The following is a 17500-nucleotide window of genomic DNA, read 5'->3' as shown; positions in this document are numbered from 1 at the left end:
CCTTTTGGCATTGCATTGTCGCCACTACATCTGACTTTGTATATATATATATATATATATATATATGAGTTCACGGGGAAATGAAATACGATAAGTTCCCAAGTGCACTTTCGTGTAATAATCACATCAGCTGGAAAATGATATATATATATATATATATATATATATATATATTTTCTTTTTCTTTCAAACTATTCGCCATTTCCCGCATCAGCGAGGTAGCGTTAAGAACAGAGGACTGGGCCTTTGAGGGAATACCCTCACCTGGCCCAATTCTCTGTTCCTTCTTTTGGAAAATTAAAAAAAAACGAGAGGGGAGGATTTCCAGCCCCCCGCTCCCTCCCCTTTTAGTCGCCTTCTACGACACGCAGGGAATACGTGGCAAGTATTCTTTCTCCCCTATCCCCAGGGATATATATATATATATATATATATATATACTTCCCACGTATTCCCTGCGTGTCGTAGAAGGCGACTAAAAGGGGAGGGAGCGGGGGTCTGGAAATCCTCCCCTCTCGTTTTTTTTTTTTTAATTTTCCAAAAGAAGGAACAGAGAATTGGGCCAGGTGAGGGTAGTCCCTCAAAGGCTCAGTCCTCTGTTCTTAACGCTACCTCGCTAATGCGGGAAATGGCGAATAGTTTGAAAGAAAAAAAGAATATATATATATATATATATATATATATATATATATATATATATATATATATATATATATAGTGCATATGAACGCGCACTTCCACACAATATACAAACCTCCAACAGCCGGGATCGAACCCGGGACCCCTGCGTGGTTGGCGGGAGCGCTACCGCGAGGCAATGATCGCCCCAAGGAGATGTTACTTACCCCCAGAAAGTGTTACTTACCCCCAGTAACGGAGGTAGGTGGTGTTACTTACCTCCAGTAACGGGGGCAGGAGACGTTACTTACCCCAAGTAACGGGGGCAGGTGGTGTTACTTACCTCCAGTAACGGGGGCAGGAGACGTTACTTACCCCAAGTAACGGGGGCAGGTGGTGTTACTTACCTCCAAGTAACGGGGGCAGGTGGTGTTACTTACTCCAAGTAACGGGGGCAGGTGGTGTTACTTACCTCCAGTAACGGGGGCAGGTGGTGTTACTTACCCCCAAGTAAAGGGGTCAGGTGGTGTTACCCCCAAGTAACGGGGACAGGTGGTGTCACTTACCCCCAAGTAACGGGGGCAGGTGGTGTTACTTACCCCAAGTAACGGGGGCAGGTGGTGTTACTTACCCCCAAGTAACGGGGGCAGGTGGTGTTACTTACCCCAAGTAACGGGGGCAGGTGGTGTCACTTACCCCCAAGTAACGGGGGCAGGTGGTGTTACTTACCCCAAGTAACGGGGGCAGGTAGTGTTACTTACCCCAAGTAACGGGGGCAGGTGGTGTTACTTACCTCCAGTAACGGGGGCAGGTGGTGTTACTTACCCCCAAGTAACGGGGGCAGGTGGTGTTACTTACCCCAAGTAACGGGGGCAGGTGGTGTTACTTACCCCCAAGTAACGGGGGCAGGTGGTGTTACTTACCCCAAGTAACGGGGGCAGGTGGTGTTACTTACCCCCAAGTAACGGGGGCAGGTGGTGTTACTTACCCCAAGTAACGGGGGCAGGTGGTGTTACTTACCCCCAAGTAACGGGGGCAGGTGGTGTTACTTACCCCAAGTAACGGGGGCAGGTGGTGTCACTTACCCCCAAGTAACGGGGGCAGGTGGTGTTACTTACCCCAAGTAACGGGGGCAGGTAGTGTTACTTACCCCAAGTAACGGGGGCAGGTGGTGTTACTTACCTCCAGTAACGGGGGCAGGTGGTGTTACTTACCCCCAAGTAACGGGGGCAGGTGGTGTTACTTACCCCCAAGTAACGGGGGCAGGTGGTGTTACTTACCCCAAGTAACGGGGGCAGGTGGGTGTTACTTACCCCCAAGTAACGGGGGCAGGTGGGTGTTACTTACCCCCAAGTAACGGGGGCAGGTGGTGTTACTTACCCCAAGCAACGGGGGCAGGTGGTGTTACTTACCCCCAAGTAACGGGGGCAGGTGGGTGTTACTTACCCCCAAGTGACGGGGGCAGGTGGTGTTACTTACCCCAAGTAACGGGGGCAGGTGGTGTTACTTACCCCAAGTAACGGGGGCAGGTGGTGTTACTTACCCCAAATAACGGGGGCAGGTGGTGTTACTTACCCCAAGTAACGGGGGCAGGTGGGTGTTACTTACCCCCAAGTAACGGGGGCAGGTGGTGTTACTTACCCCCAAGTAACGGGGGCAGGTGGGTGTTACTTACCCCAAGTAACGGGGGCAGGTGGTGTTACTCACCCCAAGTAACGGGGGCAGGTGGTCTTACTTACCCCAAGTAACGGGGCAGGTGGGTGTTACTTACCCCAAGTAACGGGGGCAGGTGGTGTTACCCCCAAGTAACGGGGGCAGGTGGTGTTACCCCCAAGTAACGGGGCAGGTGGTGTTACTTACCCCAAGTAACGGGGGCAGGTGGGTGTTACTTACCCCAAGTAACGGGGGCAGGTGGGTGTTACTTACACCCAAGTAACGAGGCAGGTGGTGTTACCCCAAGTAACGGGGGCAGGTGGGTGTTACCCACAAGTAACGGGGGCAGGAGGTGTTACTTACCCCCAAGTAACGGGGGCAGGTGGTGTTACCCCAAGTAACGGGGGCAGGTGGTGTCACCCCAAGGAACGGGGGCAGGTGGGTGTTACTTACTTCCAGTAACGGGGGCAGGTGGTGTTACCCCAAGTAACGGGGGCAGGTGGTGTTACTTACCCCCAAGTAACGGGGGCAGGTGGGTGTTACTTACCCCAAGTAACGGGGGCAGGTGGTGTTACTCACCCCAAGTAACGGGGGCAGGTGGTCTTACTTACCCCAAGTAACGGGGCAGGTGGGTGTTACTTACCCCAAGTAACGGGGGCAGGTGGTGTTACCCCCAAGTAACGGGGGCAGGTGGTGTTACTTACCCCCAAGTAACGGGGCAGGTGGTGTTACTTACCCCAAGTAACGGGGGCAGGTGGTGTTACTTACCCCAAGTAACGGGGGCAGGTGGTGTTACTTACCCCCAAGTAACGGGGGCAGGTGGTGTTACTTACCCCCAAGTAACGGGGGCAGGTGGGTGTTACTTACCCCCCGTAACAGCGCACGATAGGTTGAGCATCTCGCCTTCGTGGAAGGGGCCCACATCGGAGTGGGGCCGAATGGGGCTCCCTCGTAGCCCCAACCCGACCCTCACTGTGGGGCCCACGCTGGGGTTGGCTGTGTGTGGGGGAGAGACAACATTACATTAGTCACCCCTCTATGTCAGCGAGAGAGAAAGAGAGAAAACGGGAATGTTCAAAATTTTGAGAAAGACAATTTGATGTCGCCCTAGCTGTTCATCCATCCCTCAGATATGATAAAGGACCACAGTCCCCCTCTCCCCCCCCTTATGAGAGAGAGAGAGAGAGAGAGAGAGAGAGAGAGAGAGAGAGAGAAAACGGGAATGTTCAAATTTTGGAGAAAAGAAAATTTAATGTCGCCCCAGCTGTTCATCCATCCCTCAAATGCGATAAGGACCACATTTGGGCCTTTTTTAATACGTCTAGCCGCCCTTAAGCACACTTCATTTGACTGGGTCATAGATTGAGATGTCTGAGAAAAAAATGAATTAATGTCGCCCCAGCTGTTCATCCATCCCTCAAATGCGATAAGGACCACATTTGGGCCTATTTTAATACGTCTAGCCGCCCTTAAGCACACTTAATTTGACTGGGTCATAGATTGACATGTCTGAGACTTTGGACATGTCAGATATGAGAGCAAAATTCCATTTGGTCCAATTGTCGAAGGCGAAGGAACCCGGGCCAAAGATCAGTCGTTAAAAACCCACTATTCCATGTCCTTCACATCTATCCAGCAGTCTCTTGTGTGGAAATTAATCTTTCGCCTTTTAAATAGCCTTTTACTAGAGGGGCAGGGTGGATTTTTTTAATTTCTAGTTGTTATATATAATAGTCAAATGAAACTTTATTATAATTTTTTTTTTAATTATCACTTGTTTCAGCAGCTATACTGTTGTCTATGATCATTTCATAGTTTAGAAATTATTTTTAATTTTTTTTCATAATTTTTGCCAAAATAAAATTGACGTGTGGCTAACTGGACAAGAATTTAAATCCAATTTTTAATCTTCCTTGTTATATGCAGGGATGCCATTTGCCAATTTCCAATCCTAAGGCACTTTGCTTTCTGTAAAAAAAAAATTTAATATTTTGTCCATTTTCTCAAAGATATATTGGTAGCTGAGTTAATGCCTGTTCTCCGTGATTATTTCACAGTTTAGAAAAAAAAATTGATTTTTTTTATAATTTTTGCCAAAAAAATTGACGTGTGGTTAATTGGACAATAATTTAAGGCCAATTTTTAATCTTCCAATTGTGTGGAAATTAATCTTACGCCTTTTGAAAAGCTTTTTACAATTGTGTGGAAATTAATTTTACGACTTTTAAAAAGTATTTTACAATTGTGTGGAAATTAATCTTACGCCTTTTAAAATGTATTTTACAATTGTGTGGAAATTAATCTTACGCCTTTTAAAAAGCTTTTTACATTTGTGTGGAAATTAATGTTACGCCTTTTAAAAAGCTTTTTACATTTTTGTGGAAATTAATCTTATGCCTTTTAAAATGTATTTTACAATTGTATGGAAATTAATCTTACGCCTTTTAAAAAGCTTTCTACAATTGTGTGAAAATCAATCTTACGCCTTTTTAAAAGCTTTTTACAATTATGTGGAAATTAATCTTACGCCTTTTAAAAAGCTTTTTACAATTGTGTGAAAATCAATCTTACGCCTTTTAAAAAGCTTTTTACAATTGTGTGGAAATTAATCTTACGCCTTTTAAAAAGCTTTTTACAATTGTGTGGAAATTAATCTTACGCCTTTTAAAAAGCCTTTTACAATTGTGTGGAAATTAATCTTACGCCTTTTAAAAAGCCTTTTACAATTGTGTGGAAATTAATCTTACGCCTTTTAAAAAGCTTTTTACAATTGTGTGGAAATTAATCTTACGCCTTTTAAAAAGCCTTTTACAATTGTGTGGAAATTAATCTTACGCCTTTTAAAAAGCCTTTTACAATTGAGGGGGGAGGGGGTGGATTTTTTAATTCCTAGTTCTTATACATAATAGTCAATTAAAAGTTCAATAGATTTCTTTTTAATTATCTCTTGTTTAAACTCTATATTGATGTCTGATCATTTCATAGTTTAGAAACTTTTATCAATTTTTTTTTTCATAATTTTCATAATATTATATAGTATATATATATATATATATATATATATATATATATATATATATATATATATATATATATATGTTGGAAAGGACCACAATTTTGCGCGTGATCAAGATATTGCTATAGTCCACTAGGGGGAAAATGAAACACGAAAAGTTGCCAAGTGCACTTTCGTGTAATAGTCACATCATCAGGGGAGACACAAGAGAGAAATATAACAATTGGCGTCGTTGCCAAGTGCACTTTCGTGTCATAATCACATCATCATCAGGGGAGACACAAGAGAGAAATATAACAATTGGCGTCGTTGCCAAGTGCACTTTCGTGTCATAATCACATCATCAGGGGAGACACAAGAGAGAAATATAACAATTGGCGTCGTTGCCAAGTGCACTTTCGTGTCATAATCACATCATCATCAGGGGAGACACAAGAGAGAAATATAACAGTCACTTGATATACATCGAAGAGACGAAGCTAGGACGCCATTTGGACCATCACATGTTTACCAAATGGCGTCCTAGCTTCGTCTCTTCGATGTATATCAAGTGACTTTTATATTTCTCTCTTGTCTCTCCCCTGATGATGATGTGATTATGACACGAAAGTGCACTTGGCAACGACGCCAATTGTTATATTTCTCTCTTGTGTCTCCCCTGATGATGTGATTATGACACGAAAGTGCACTTGGCAACGACGCCAATTGTTATATTTCTCTCTTGGGTCTCCCCTGATGATGTGATTATGACACGAAAGTGCACTTGGCAACGACGCCAATTGTTATATTTCTCTCTTGTGTCTCCCCTGATGATGATGTGATTATGACACGAAAGTGCACTTGGCAACGACGCCAATTGTTATATTTCTCTCTTGTGTCTCCCCTGATGATGATGTGATTATGACACGAAAGTGCACTTGGCAACGACGCCAATTGTTATATTTCTCTCTTGTGTCTCCCCTGATGATGATGTGATTATGACACGAAAGTGCACTTGGCAACGACGCCAATTGTTATATTTCTCTCTTGTGTCTCCTCTGATGATGATGTGATTATGACACGAAAGTGCACTTGGCAACGACGCCAATTGTTATATTTCTTTCTTGTGTCTCCCCTGATGATGATGTGATTATGACACGAAAGTGCACTTGGCAACGACGCCAATTGTTATATTTCTCTCTTGTGTCTCCCCTGATGATGATGTGATTATGACACGAAAGTGCACTTGGCAACGACGCCAATTGTTATATTTCTCTCTTGTGTCTCCTCTGATGATGATGTGATTATGACACGAAAGTGCACTTGGCAACGACGCCAATTGTTATATTTCTCTCTTGTCTCTCCCCTGATGATGATGTGATTATGACACGAAAGTGCACTTGGCAACGACGCCAATTGTTATATTTCTCTCTTGTGTCTCCCCTGATGATGATGTGATTATGACACGAAAGTGCACTTGGCAACGACGCCAATTGTTATATTTCTCTCTTGTGTCTCCCCTGATGATGATGTGATTATGACACGAAAGTGCACTTGGCAACGACGCCAATTGTTATATTTCTCTCTTGTGTCTCCCCTGATGATGATGTGATTATGACACGAAAGTGCACTTGGCAACGACGCCAATTGTTATATTTCTCTCTTGTGTCTCCTCTGATGATGATGTGATTATGACACGAAAGTGCACTTGGCAACGACGCCAATTGTTATATTTCTCTCTTGTCTCTCCCCTGATGATGATGTGATTATGACACGAAAGTGCACTTGGCAACGACGCCAATTGTTATATTTCTCTCTTGTGTCTCCCCTGATGATGATGTGATTATGACACGAAAGTGCACTTGGCAACGACGCCAATTGTTATATTTCTCTCTTGTGTCTCCCCTGATGATGATGTGATTATGACACGAAAGTGCACTTGGCAACGACGCCAATTGTTATATTTCTCTCTTGTGTCTCCCCTGATGATGATGTGATTATGACACGAAAGTGCACTTGGCAACGACGCCAATTGTTATATTTCTCTCTTGTGTCTCCTCTGATGATGATGTGATTATGACACGAAAGTGCACTTGGCAACGACGCCAATTGTTATATTTCTCTCTTGTGTCTCCCCTGATGATGATGTGATTATGACACGAAAGTGCACTTGGCAACGACGCCAATTGTTATATTTCTCTCTTGTGTCTCCCCTGATGATGATGTGATTATGACACGAAAGTGCACTTGGCAACGACGTCAATTGTTATATTTCTCTCTTGTGTCTCCCCTGATGATGATGTGATTATGACACGAAAGTGCACTTGGCAACTTATCCTGTTTCATTTTCCCCCTAGTGGACTCATAGCAATATCTTGATCACGCGCAAAATTGTGGTCCTTTCCAATATATATATATATATATATATATATATATATATATATATATATATATATATATATATATATATATATATATATATATTGTTAACTTAGCAATGGGTCATAACCATTCGTAAGAGAGAAGAAACAAAAATCATTTATGAATATTCATATTGTCCCGTGAATATATGGCCAGAATATTTGAATATTTGTACCAGAGACAAAGACCTCTTTCCTCAGTTTTAGTTGAGATATTCTTTCTATTCTTCCTCAGCTGAGGAAGGGAGGAAGATTATAGTCTTCCTCAGCTAGGTAGAGAGGTAGAGCCACCATCCTCAGCTAGGTAGAGAGGAAGAGAGCCACCATCCTCAGCTAGTTAGAGAGGTAGAGAACCATCATCCTCAGCTAGGTAGAGAGGTAGAGAGCCACCATCCTCAGCTAGGTAGAGAGGTAGAGAGCCACCATCCTCAGCTAGGTAGAGAGGTAGAGAGCCATCATCCTCAGCTAGGTAGAGAGGTAGAGAGCCATCATCCTCAGCTAGGTAGAGAACCACCATCCTCAGCTAGGTAGAGAGGTAGAGAACCACCATCCTCAGCTAGGTAGAGAGGTAGAGAGCCACCATCCTCAGCTAGGTAGAGAGGTAGAGAGCCACCATCCTCAGCTAGGTAGAGAGGTAGAGGAGCCATCATCCTCAGCTAGGTAGAGAGGTAGAGATCCATCATCCTCAGCTAGGTAGAGAGGTAGAGAACCACCATCCTCAGCTAGGTAGAGAGGTAGAGAGCCATCATCCTCAGCTAGGTAGAGAGGTAGAGGAGCCATCATCCTCAGCTAGGTAGAGAGGTAGAGAACCACCATCCTCAGCTAGGTAGAGAGGTAGAGAGAGCCACCATCCTCAGCTAGGTAGAGAGGTAGAGAGCCATCATCCTCAGCTAGGTAGAGAGGTAGAGAGCCACCATCCTCAGCTAGGTAGAGAGGTAGAGAGCCACCATCCTCAGCTAGGTAGAGAGGTAGAGAGCCACCATCCTCAGCTAGGTAGAGAGGTAGAGAGCCACCATCCTCAGCTAGGTAGAGAGGTAGAGAGCCACCATCCTCAGCTAGGTAGAGAGGTAGAGAGCCACCATCCTCAGCTAGGTAGAGAGGTAGAGAGCCACCATCCTCAGCTAGGTAGAGAGGTAGAGAGCCACCATCCTCAGCTAGGTAGAGAGGTAGAGAGCCACCATCCTCAGCTAGGTAGAGAGGTAGAGAGCCACCATCCTCAGCTAGGTAGAGAGGTAGAGAGCCACCATCCTCAGCTAGGTAGAGAGGTAGAGAGCCACCATCCTCAGCTAGGTAGAGAGGTAGAGAGCCACCATCCTCAGCTAGGTAGAGAGGTAGAGAGCCACCATCCTCAGCTAGGTAGAGAGGTAGAGAGCCACCATCCTCAGCTAGGTAGAGAGGTAGAGAGCCACCATCCTCAGCTAGGTAGAGAGGTAGAGAGCCACCATCCTCAGCTAGGTAGAGAGGTAGAGAGCCACCATCCTCAGCTAGGTAGAGAGGTAGAGAGCCACCATCCTCAGCTAGGTAGAGAGGTAGAGAGCCACCATCCTCAGCTAGGTAGAGAGGTAGAGAGCCACCATCCTCAGCTAGGTAGAGAGGTAGAGAGCCACCATCCTCAGCTAGGTAGAGAGGTAGAGAGCCACCATCCTCAGCTAGGTAGAGAGGTAGAGAGCCACCATCCTCAGCTAGGTAGAGAGGTAGAGAACCACCATCCTCAGCTAGGTAGAGAGGTAGAGAGCCACCATCCTCAGCTAGGTAGAGAGGTAGAGAGCCACCATCCTCAGCTAGGTAGAGAGGTAGAGAGCCACCATCCTCAGCTAGGTAGAGAGGTAGAGAGCCACCATCCTCAGCTAGGTAGAGAGGTAGAGAGCCACCATCCTCAGCTAGGTAGAGAGGTAGAGAGCCACCATCCTCAGCTAGGTAGAGAGGTAGAGAGCCACCATCCTCAGCTAGGTAGAGAGGTAGAGAGCCACCATCCTCAGCTAGGTAGAGAGGTAGAGAACCACCATCCTCAGCTAGGTAGAGAGGTAGAGAGCCACCATCCTCAGCTAGGTAGAGAGGTAGAGAACCACCATCCTCAGCTAGGTAGAGAGGTAGAGAGCCACCATCCTCAGCTAGGTAGAGAGGTAGAGAGCCACCATCCTCAGCTAGGTAGAGAGGTAGAGAGCCACCATCCTCAGCTAGGTAGAGAGGTAGAGAACCACCATCCTCAGCTAGGTAGAGAGGTAGAGAGCCACCATCCTCAGCTAGGTAGAGAGGTAGAGAACCACCATCCTCAGCTACGTAGAGAGGTAGAGAACCACCATCCTCAGCTACGTAGAGAGGTAGAGAGCCACCATCCTCAGCTAGGTAGAGAGGTAGAGAACCACCATCCTCAGCTACGTAGAGAGGTAGAGAGCCACCATCCTCAGCTAGGTAGAGAGGTAGAGAGCCATCATCCTCAGCTAGGTAGAGAGGTAGAGAGCCACCATCCTCAGCTAGGTAGAGAGGTAGAGAGCCACCATCCTCAGCTAGGTAGAGAGGTAGAGAGCCACCATCCTCAGCTAGGTAGAGAGGTAGAGAGCCACCATCCTCAGCTAGGTAGAGAGGTAGAGAGCCATCATCCTCAGCTAGGTAGAGAGGTAGAGAGCCATCATCCTCAGCTAGGTAGAGAGGTAGAGAGCCATCATCCTCAGCTAGGTAGAGAGGTAGAGAGCCACTATCCTCAGCTAGGTAGAGAGGTAGAGAACCACCATCCTCAGCTAGGTAGAGAGGTAGAGAGAGCCACCATCCTCAGCTAGGTAGAGAGGTAGAGGACCCACCACCAGCCAGCAGGAGGAGGAGGAGAAGGTCGACTGAGGTCAGAGGACCAGGAGGAGAAGGTCGACTGAGGTCCGTAGGACCAGGTCGACTGAGGTCCGTACTCACCGTACACCTTGAGTTTGACGATGGAGGTGAGGGAGGGCGAGCTGAGGAAGTCGACCCGGCAGGTGAAATCGCCCTGGTCCTGGAGGGTGACCCGCTGCAGGTTGAGGTGGACCGTGTGTGGCTGGGTTAGGTTGAGGGAGACCCGGCCCTCGTACCGGGCATCCCGGGTCTTGGAGTTGCCTACCCGCCAGAAGTCCCCAGTACGAGCGTCGTAGCTGAGAGAGAGAGAGAGAGAGAGATATAATCTATCGTAGCTGAGGAAGATGAGAGAGAGAGAGAGAGAGAGAGAGAGAGAGAGAGAGAGATAATCTATTTATATCTATATATATTATAGCAATAAAGTCACCTCATAGCTGAGGAAGATGAGAGAGAGCGAGAGAGATATATAATCTATCGTAGCTGAGGAAGATGAGAGGGAGGGAGAGAGATAATCTATTTATATCTATATATATTATAGCAATAAAGTCACCTCATAGCTGAGGAAGATGAGAGAGAGCGAGAGAGATATATAATCTATCGTAGCTGAGGAAGATGAGAGAGAGAGAGAGAGAGATAATCTATTTATATCTATATATATTATAGCAATAAAGTCACCTCATAGCTGAGGAAGATGAGAGAGAGCGAGAGAGATATATAATCTATCGTAGCTGAGGAAGATGAGAGAGAGAGAGAGAGATAATCTATTTATATCTATATATATTATAGCAATAAAGTCACCTCATAGCTGAGGAAGATGAGAGAGAGCGAGAGAGATATATAATCTATCGTAGCTGAGGAAGATGAGAGAGAGGGAGATATATAATCTATTTATATCTATATATATTATAGCAATAAAGTCACCTCATAGCTGAGGAAGATGAGAGAGAGCGAGAGAGATATATAATCTATCGTAGCTGAGGAAGATGAGAGAGAGGGAGATATATAATCTATTTATATCTATATATATTATAGCAATAAAGTCACCTCATAGCTGAGGAAGATGAGAGAGAGCGAGAGAGATATATAATCTATCGTAGCTGAGGAAGATGAGAGAGAGAGAGAGAGATAATCTATTTATATCTATATATATTATAGCAATAAAGTCACCTCATAGCTGAGGAAGATGAGAGAGAGCGAGAGAGATATATAATCTATCGTAGCTGAGGAAGATGAGAGAGAGAGAGAGAGATAATCTATTTATATCTATATATATTATAGCAATAAAGTCACCTCATAGCTGAGGAAGATGAGAGAGGGAGAGAGAGCTATAATCTATATATCTATATATATTATAGCCATATAGTCGTATATGTTATAGCAATAAAGTCATCTCATAGCTGAGGAAGATGAGAGAGAGAGAGGGAGATATAATCTATATATCTATATATATTATAGCAATAAAGTCACCTCATAGCTGAGGAAGATGAGAGAGGGAGAGAGAGATATAATCTATACATCTATATATATTATAGATATATAGTCGTATATGTTATAGCAATAAAGTCACCTCATAGCTGAGGAAGATGAGAGAGGGAGAGAGAGATATAATCTATACATCTATATATATTATAGATATATAGTCGTATATGTTATAGCAATAAAGTCACCTCATAGCTGAGGAAGATGAGAGAGAGAGAGAGAGAACTATAATCTATACATCTATATATATTATAGCCATATAGTCGTATATGTTATAGCAATAAAGTCATCTCATAGCTGAGGAAGATGAGAGAGAGGGAGGGAGATATATAATCTATCTATCTATCTATCTATATCTATCGAAGAGACGAAGCTACGACGCCAGTTGGTCAAATGGCGTCGTAGCTTCGTCTCTTCGATGTATATCAAGTGACTGTTATATTTCTCTCTTGTGTCTCCCCTGATGATGATGTGATTATGACACGAAAGTGCACTTGGCAACGACGCCAATTGTTATATTTCTCTCTTGTGTCTTCCCTGATGATGATGTGATTATGACATGAAAGTGCACTTGGGAATTTTTCGTGTTTCATTTTCCCCCTAGTGGACTCATAGCAATATCTTGATCACGCGCAAAATTTTGATCCTTTCCAACATATATATATATATATATATATATATATATATATATATATATATATATATATATATATATATAGTTTTGGCACTAGCATAAAACCTCTCTTAGTGTCTATATACACAGTAGTTATATGGGCTGATATATATATATATATATATATATATATATATATATATATATATATATATATATATATATATATGTACATATATAATTTTTAAACGCCTTTGGGGCAAAATTAACTGTTCATGGAGGACCTACCTGAAAAAGGGGATGTTGGAGGAATGTCTGTAGAAGAGGAGTGTATATATGGAATTTTTAAACGCCTTTGGAACAAAATTTTAAACGCCTTTGGGGCAAAATTAATTGTTCATGGCGCACCTACCTGAAGAAGGGGATGTTGGAGGAATGTCTGTAGATGTATATATAGGGAGAGATTTTAAACGCCTTTGGAACAAGATAGACTGTTCATATAGGACCTACCTGAAGAAGGGGATATTGGAGGAATGTCTGTAGATGTATATATAGAGAGAGTTTTTAAACGCCTTTGGAACAAAATTTAACTTCTCATGGAGGACCTACCTGAAGAAGGGGATGCTGGAGGAATGTCTGTAGAAGAGGAGTGTATACATGGAATTTTTAAACGACTTTGGAACAAAAGTCTTAAACGCCTTTGGAACAAAATAAACTTCTCATGGAGCACCTGCCTGAAGAAGGGAATGTTGGAGGAATGTCTGTAGAAGATGTATATATATAGAGAGAGAGATTTTAAACGCCTTTGGAACAAAAGTCTTAAACGCCTTTGGAACAAAATTAACTGTTCATGGAGGACCTACCTGAAGAAGGGGATGTTGGAGGAGTGCCTGTAGAAGATGTATATATAGAGAGAGATTTTAAACGCCTTTGGAACAAAAGTCTTAAACGCCTTTGGAACAAAATTTAACTTCTCGTGGAGGACCTACCTGAAGAAGGGGTTGTTGGAGGAATGCCTGTAGAGGATGTATGTAAATCTAGATAGAGATTTTAAACGCCTTTGGAACAAAATTCTTAAACGCCTTTGGAACAAAATTAACTTCTCGTGGAGGACCTACCTGAAGAAGGGGATGTTAAAAGAGTGTCTGTAGAGATGTATATATAGAGAGTTTTTAAACGCCTTTGGAACAAAATTCTTAAACGCCTTTCGAACAAAATTTAACTGTTCGTGGAGGACCTACCTGAAGAAGGGGATGTTGGAGGAATGTCTGTAGAAGATGTATATATAGATAGAGATTTTAAACGCCTTTGGAACAAAATTTAACTGTTCATGGAGGACCTACCTGAAGAAGGGGATCTTGGAGGAGTGTCTGTAGAAGATGTATATATAGAGAGAGATTTTAAACGCCTTTGGAAGAAAATTTAACTGCTCATGGAGGACCTACCTGAAGAAGGGGATATTGGAGGAATGTCTGTAGAAGAGGAGGAGGTTGGGCGTGTCTCCGTGCGGGTGGAGTGTAGCCTTGCACGGCAGCGCCACCGTCTTCTCGATCATGGTCTCCACAATGCTCACAACAGCTGGGGGGCGGGAGCAGGACGAACAAGATATGGTGTGTGATGATCGTCAAATAACATTGGAATAACGGTTAAATAATCGTCAAATAACATTGGAATGACATTTAAATAACCGTCTAATAACATTGGAATAACATTTAAATGATCATCAAATAACATTGGAATAACAGTTAAATAACTATCATATAACATTGGAATAACAGTTAAATAATCGTCAAATAACATTGGAATGACAGTTAGATAACCGTCTAATAATATTGGAATAACAGTTGAATAACTTCAAATAACATTGGAATAACAGTTGAATAATCGTCATATAACATTGGAATGACATTTAAATAACCGTCTAATAATATTGGAATAACAGTTGAATAACTGTCAAATAACATTGGAATAACAGTTGAATAATCGTCATATAACATTGGAACAACTTAAATAATTGTCATATAACATTGGAATGACATTTAAATAACCGTCTAATAACATTGGAATAACATTTAAATAATCGTCGAATAACATTGGAATAACATTTAAATAACCGTCAAATAACATTGGAATGACAATTGAAGAACAAATAAGAAATTGGACTTTATAAATCTCGGAGGATCCTAATGCTATTCCAAAATGGAAAATCTAAAATCTACCCTTTATAGACATGATGGAAGATTGGAAAGTGTGTGATGATTTGTTCAATAAGTCAAAATACAGAAGTTTATATACCCAGAATGTGTCCAAAATCTCATTAGGATATTGCCTTACATGATTACACTGTTGGCAAACAAAGGGTGGGCCGCTTTTGATATCTCTCTCTTTCCTTACACCACAAGCTGTGGATATCTCTGTACTACCTCGTGTTTTGCCTCACAACTCTTGACCTGACACGTTTCATAAGACTATAGTTTTTCTCCCTTAAAATAAGAAATTCCTATATACTTTTTCCCTCGTCTCTTCTTTTTCTTCCCCCTTTCAGTAACCTTCATATTCCAATTAAGGCTTGGGGGCCCTTGATGTGGGGCCAAACATTTTGAAGAAAATATTGGACACCCTTTTGTGGGGTAAAGTTAACTCTGCCAAAGATTTTTAGTTTCTGGGTCAAGGATGTGAAGACATGCAATATTCATATCTCTTTGGAAGGCTCCTTCCTCCCTCCGCCCCCTTCCCTCCCTCATGAAGCATCAGGGAGGGAAGGGGAGCGGAGGTTGATGAGTCCAGGGTAGATTAATGAGAAGCTGGGAGATTAAGTGTGAGGGAGGGAGGGAAGGAAGGGGTTGAGATTGAATGAGGCTGCTACCCCCCCCCCCCTTCATTCCACCCCCTCCTTCATCCCCCTTTACCTCCTTCCCCTCACCCCCAACACCCTGGAAAGAAGTGGGTTTCGAACCCATGTACCCGATAGGCCACCGTGGCCAAGACTGAAAGATCATAGCGCTGTAGGAAAAGAGCATCGCCACCCCCTGCTTTAGCGAGGTAGCGCCAGGACATAAGAAATGGCCCCATTCGTTCACACTCAGTCTCTAGCTGTCATGTAATAATGCACCGAAACCACAGCTCCCTTTCCACAATCCAGGCCCCACAAAACTTTCCATGGTTTACCCAGGACGTTTCACATGCCATGGTTCAGTCCATTGAAAGCACGTCGACCCCCGTATGCCACACTGCTCCAATTCGTCCTATCCCGTGTACGCCTCTCACCCCCCCCCCACCCTGCATATTCATATTATATATATATATATATATATATATATATATATATATATATATATATATATATATATATATATATATAAACAGAAAGTGTGAACATTCCAATCGTGTACAGAAGCTATAGACGTATATAGTGGTTTCCTTTCACATGCTAGCCTGTTTCAGTCCATTGAGAGCACGTCGCCCCGCGTATCCCACAACACTCCAATCCACCCAATCCCGTGCGCGTCTCTCACCCTCCTGCATTTGGCCGTGCTAAAAAAAAAAACAGTCCATCATTCCAATCTCCTGTGGGAGCTGGTGACGCGGGGCCTAACTCACGTCTGCTAGACATTCAAAAAAGAAAATAGGGTGGAGAATAATTACATGGAATGGCCAGCCAGGGCGGGAGAGGAAGAGAGAGGAGAAAGGAGAGTTTTTTAAGTGCAAGGGCGCCCTAAGGGGATAGAAAACGGGCGCCAAGTAAAAGCCAGGTTTCCTCTGCTCTTGGCCACTTATGTATATATATATATATATATATATATATATATATATATATATATATATATATGTTTACCAAATGGCGTCGTAGCTTCGTCTCTTCGATGTATATCAAGTGACTGTTATATTTCTCCCTTGTGTCTCCCCTGATGATGATGTGATTATGCCACGAAAGTGCACTTGGGAACTTTTCGTGTTTCATTTTCCCCCTAGTGGACTCATAGGAAAATATATATATATATATATATATATATATATATATATATATATATATATATATATATATATATATTTATATTTATATATATATATTCCTTGCGCTACCTCGCAAACGCGGGAGACAGCGACAAAGCAAAAAAAAAAAAAAAAATATATATATATATATATATATATATATATATATATATATATATATATATATTACCACCCCTCCCCCTCAGATATTCCTCTCTCTTTTATTTACCTGGATACTCCACAAGTGAGTTAGATATTCCTCTGTCGCCGAATACTTCAGATATTCCTCTTTCACTAAATACTCCCCAAATACGTCAGATATTCCTCTTTCACCAGATTAATCAGATATTCCTCTTTCACCAAATACTCCCCAAATACGTCAGATACTCCTCTTTCACCAAATACTCCCCAAATACGTCAGATATTCCTCTTTCACCAAATACCCCCAAATACTTCAGATATTCCTCTTTCACCAAATACACCCCAAGTACTTCAGATATTCCTCTTTTGGCAGCTACTTCAGATATTCCTCTTTCACCAAATACTCCCCAAATACGTCAGATATTCCTCTTTCGCCAAATACTTCAGATATTCCTCTTTCGCCAGATTAATCAGATATTCCTCTTTCACCAAATACTCCCCAAATGCGTCAGATATTCCTCTGTCGCCAGATACTTCAGATATTCCTCTTTCGCCAAATACTTTAGATATTCCTCTCACCAAATACTTCAGATATTCCTCTTTCTCCAGATATTCCTATTTCACCAAATAATTCAGATATTCCTCCTTCACCAAATACTTCAAATATTCCTTTCGACAAATACTTCAGATATTCCTCGTTCACCAAATACTCTCCAGATACTTGATATTCCTCTTTCGCCAAATATTTCAGATATTCCTCACCAA

General features: G+C 42.8%; 1 protein-coding gene across 1 annotated transcript in view; it reads right to left on the bottom strand.

Moving 5' to 3' along the window:
* Positions 1 to 17500, bottom strand: part of LOC139767444 (uncharacterized) — a 130266-nt gene that overhangs the window by 36905 nt on the left and 75861 nt on the right. The window contains 3 exon segments of the mRNA XM_071696826.1: positions 3139 to 3267; positions 10591 to 10805; positions 14047 to 14179. Coding sequence (XP_071552927.1) covers positions 3139 to 3267; positions 10591 to 10805; positions 14047 to 14179 — 477 coding nt within the window.

This window comes from Panulirus ornatus, chromosome 61 (genome assembly GCF_036320965.1).
Source record: "Panulirus ornatus isolate Po-2019 chromosome 61, ASM3632096v1, whole genome shotgun sequence".
Taxonomy (NCBI): domain Eukaryota; kingdom Metazoa; phylum Arthropoda; class Malacostraca; order Decapoda; family Palinuridae; genus Panulirus; species Panulirus ornatus.
The sequence above is the reverse complement of the archived record's forward strand: the minus strand, read 5'-3'. Positions and strand labels throughout refer to the sequence as shown.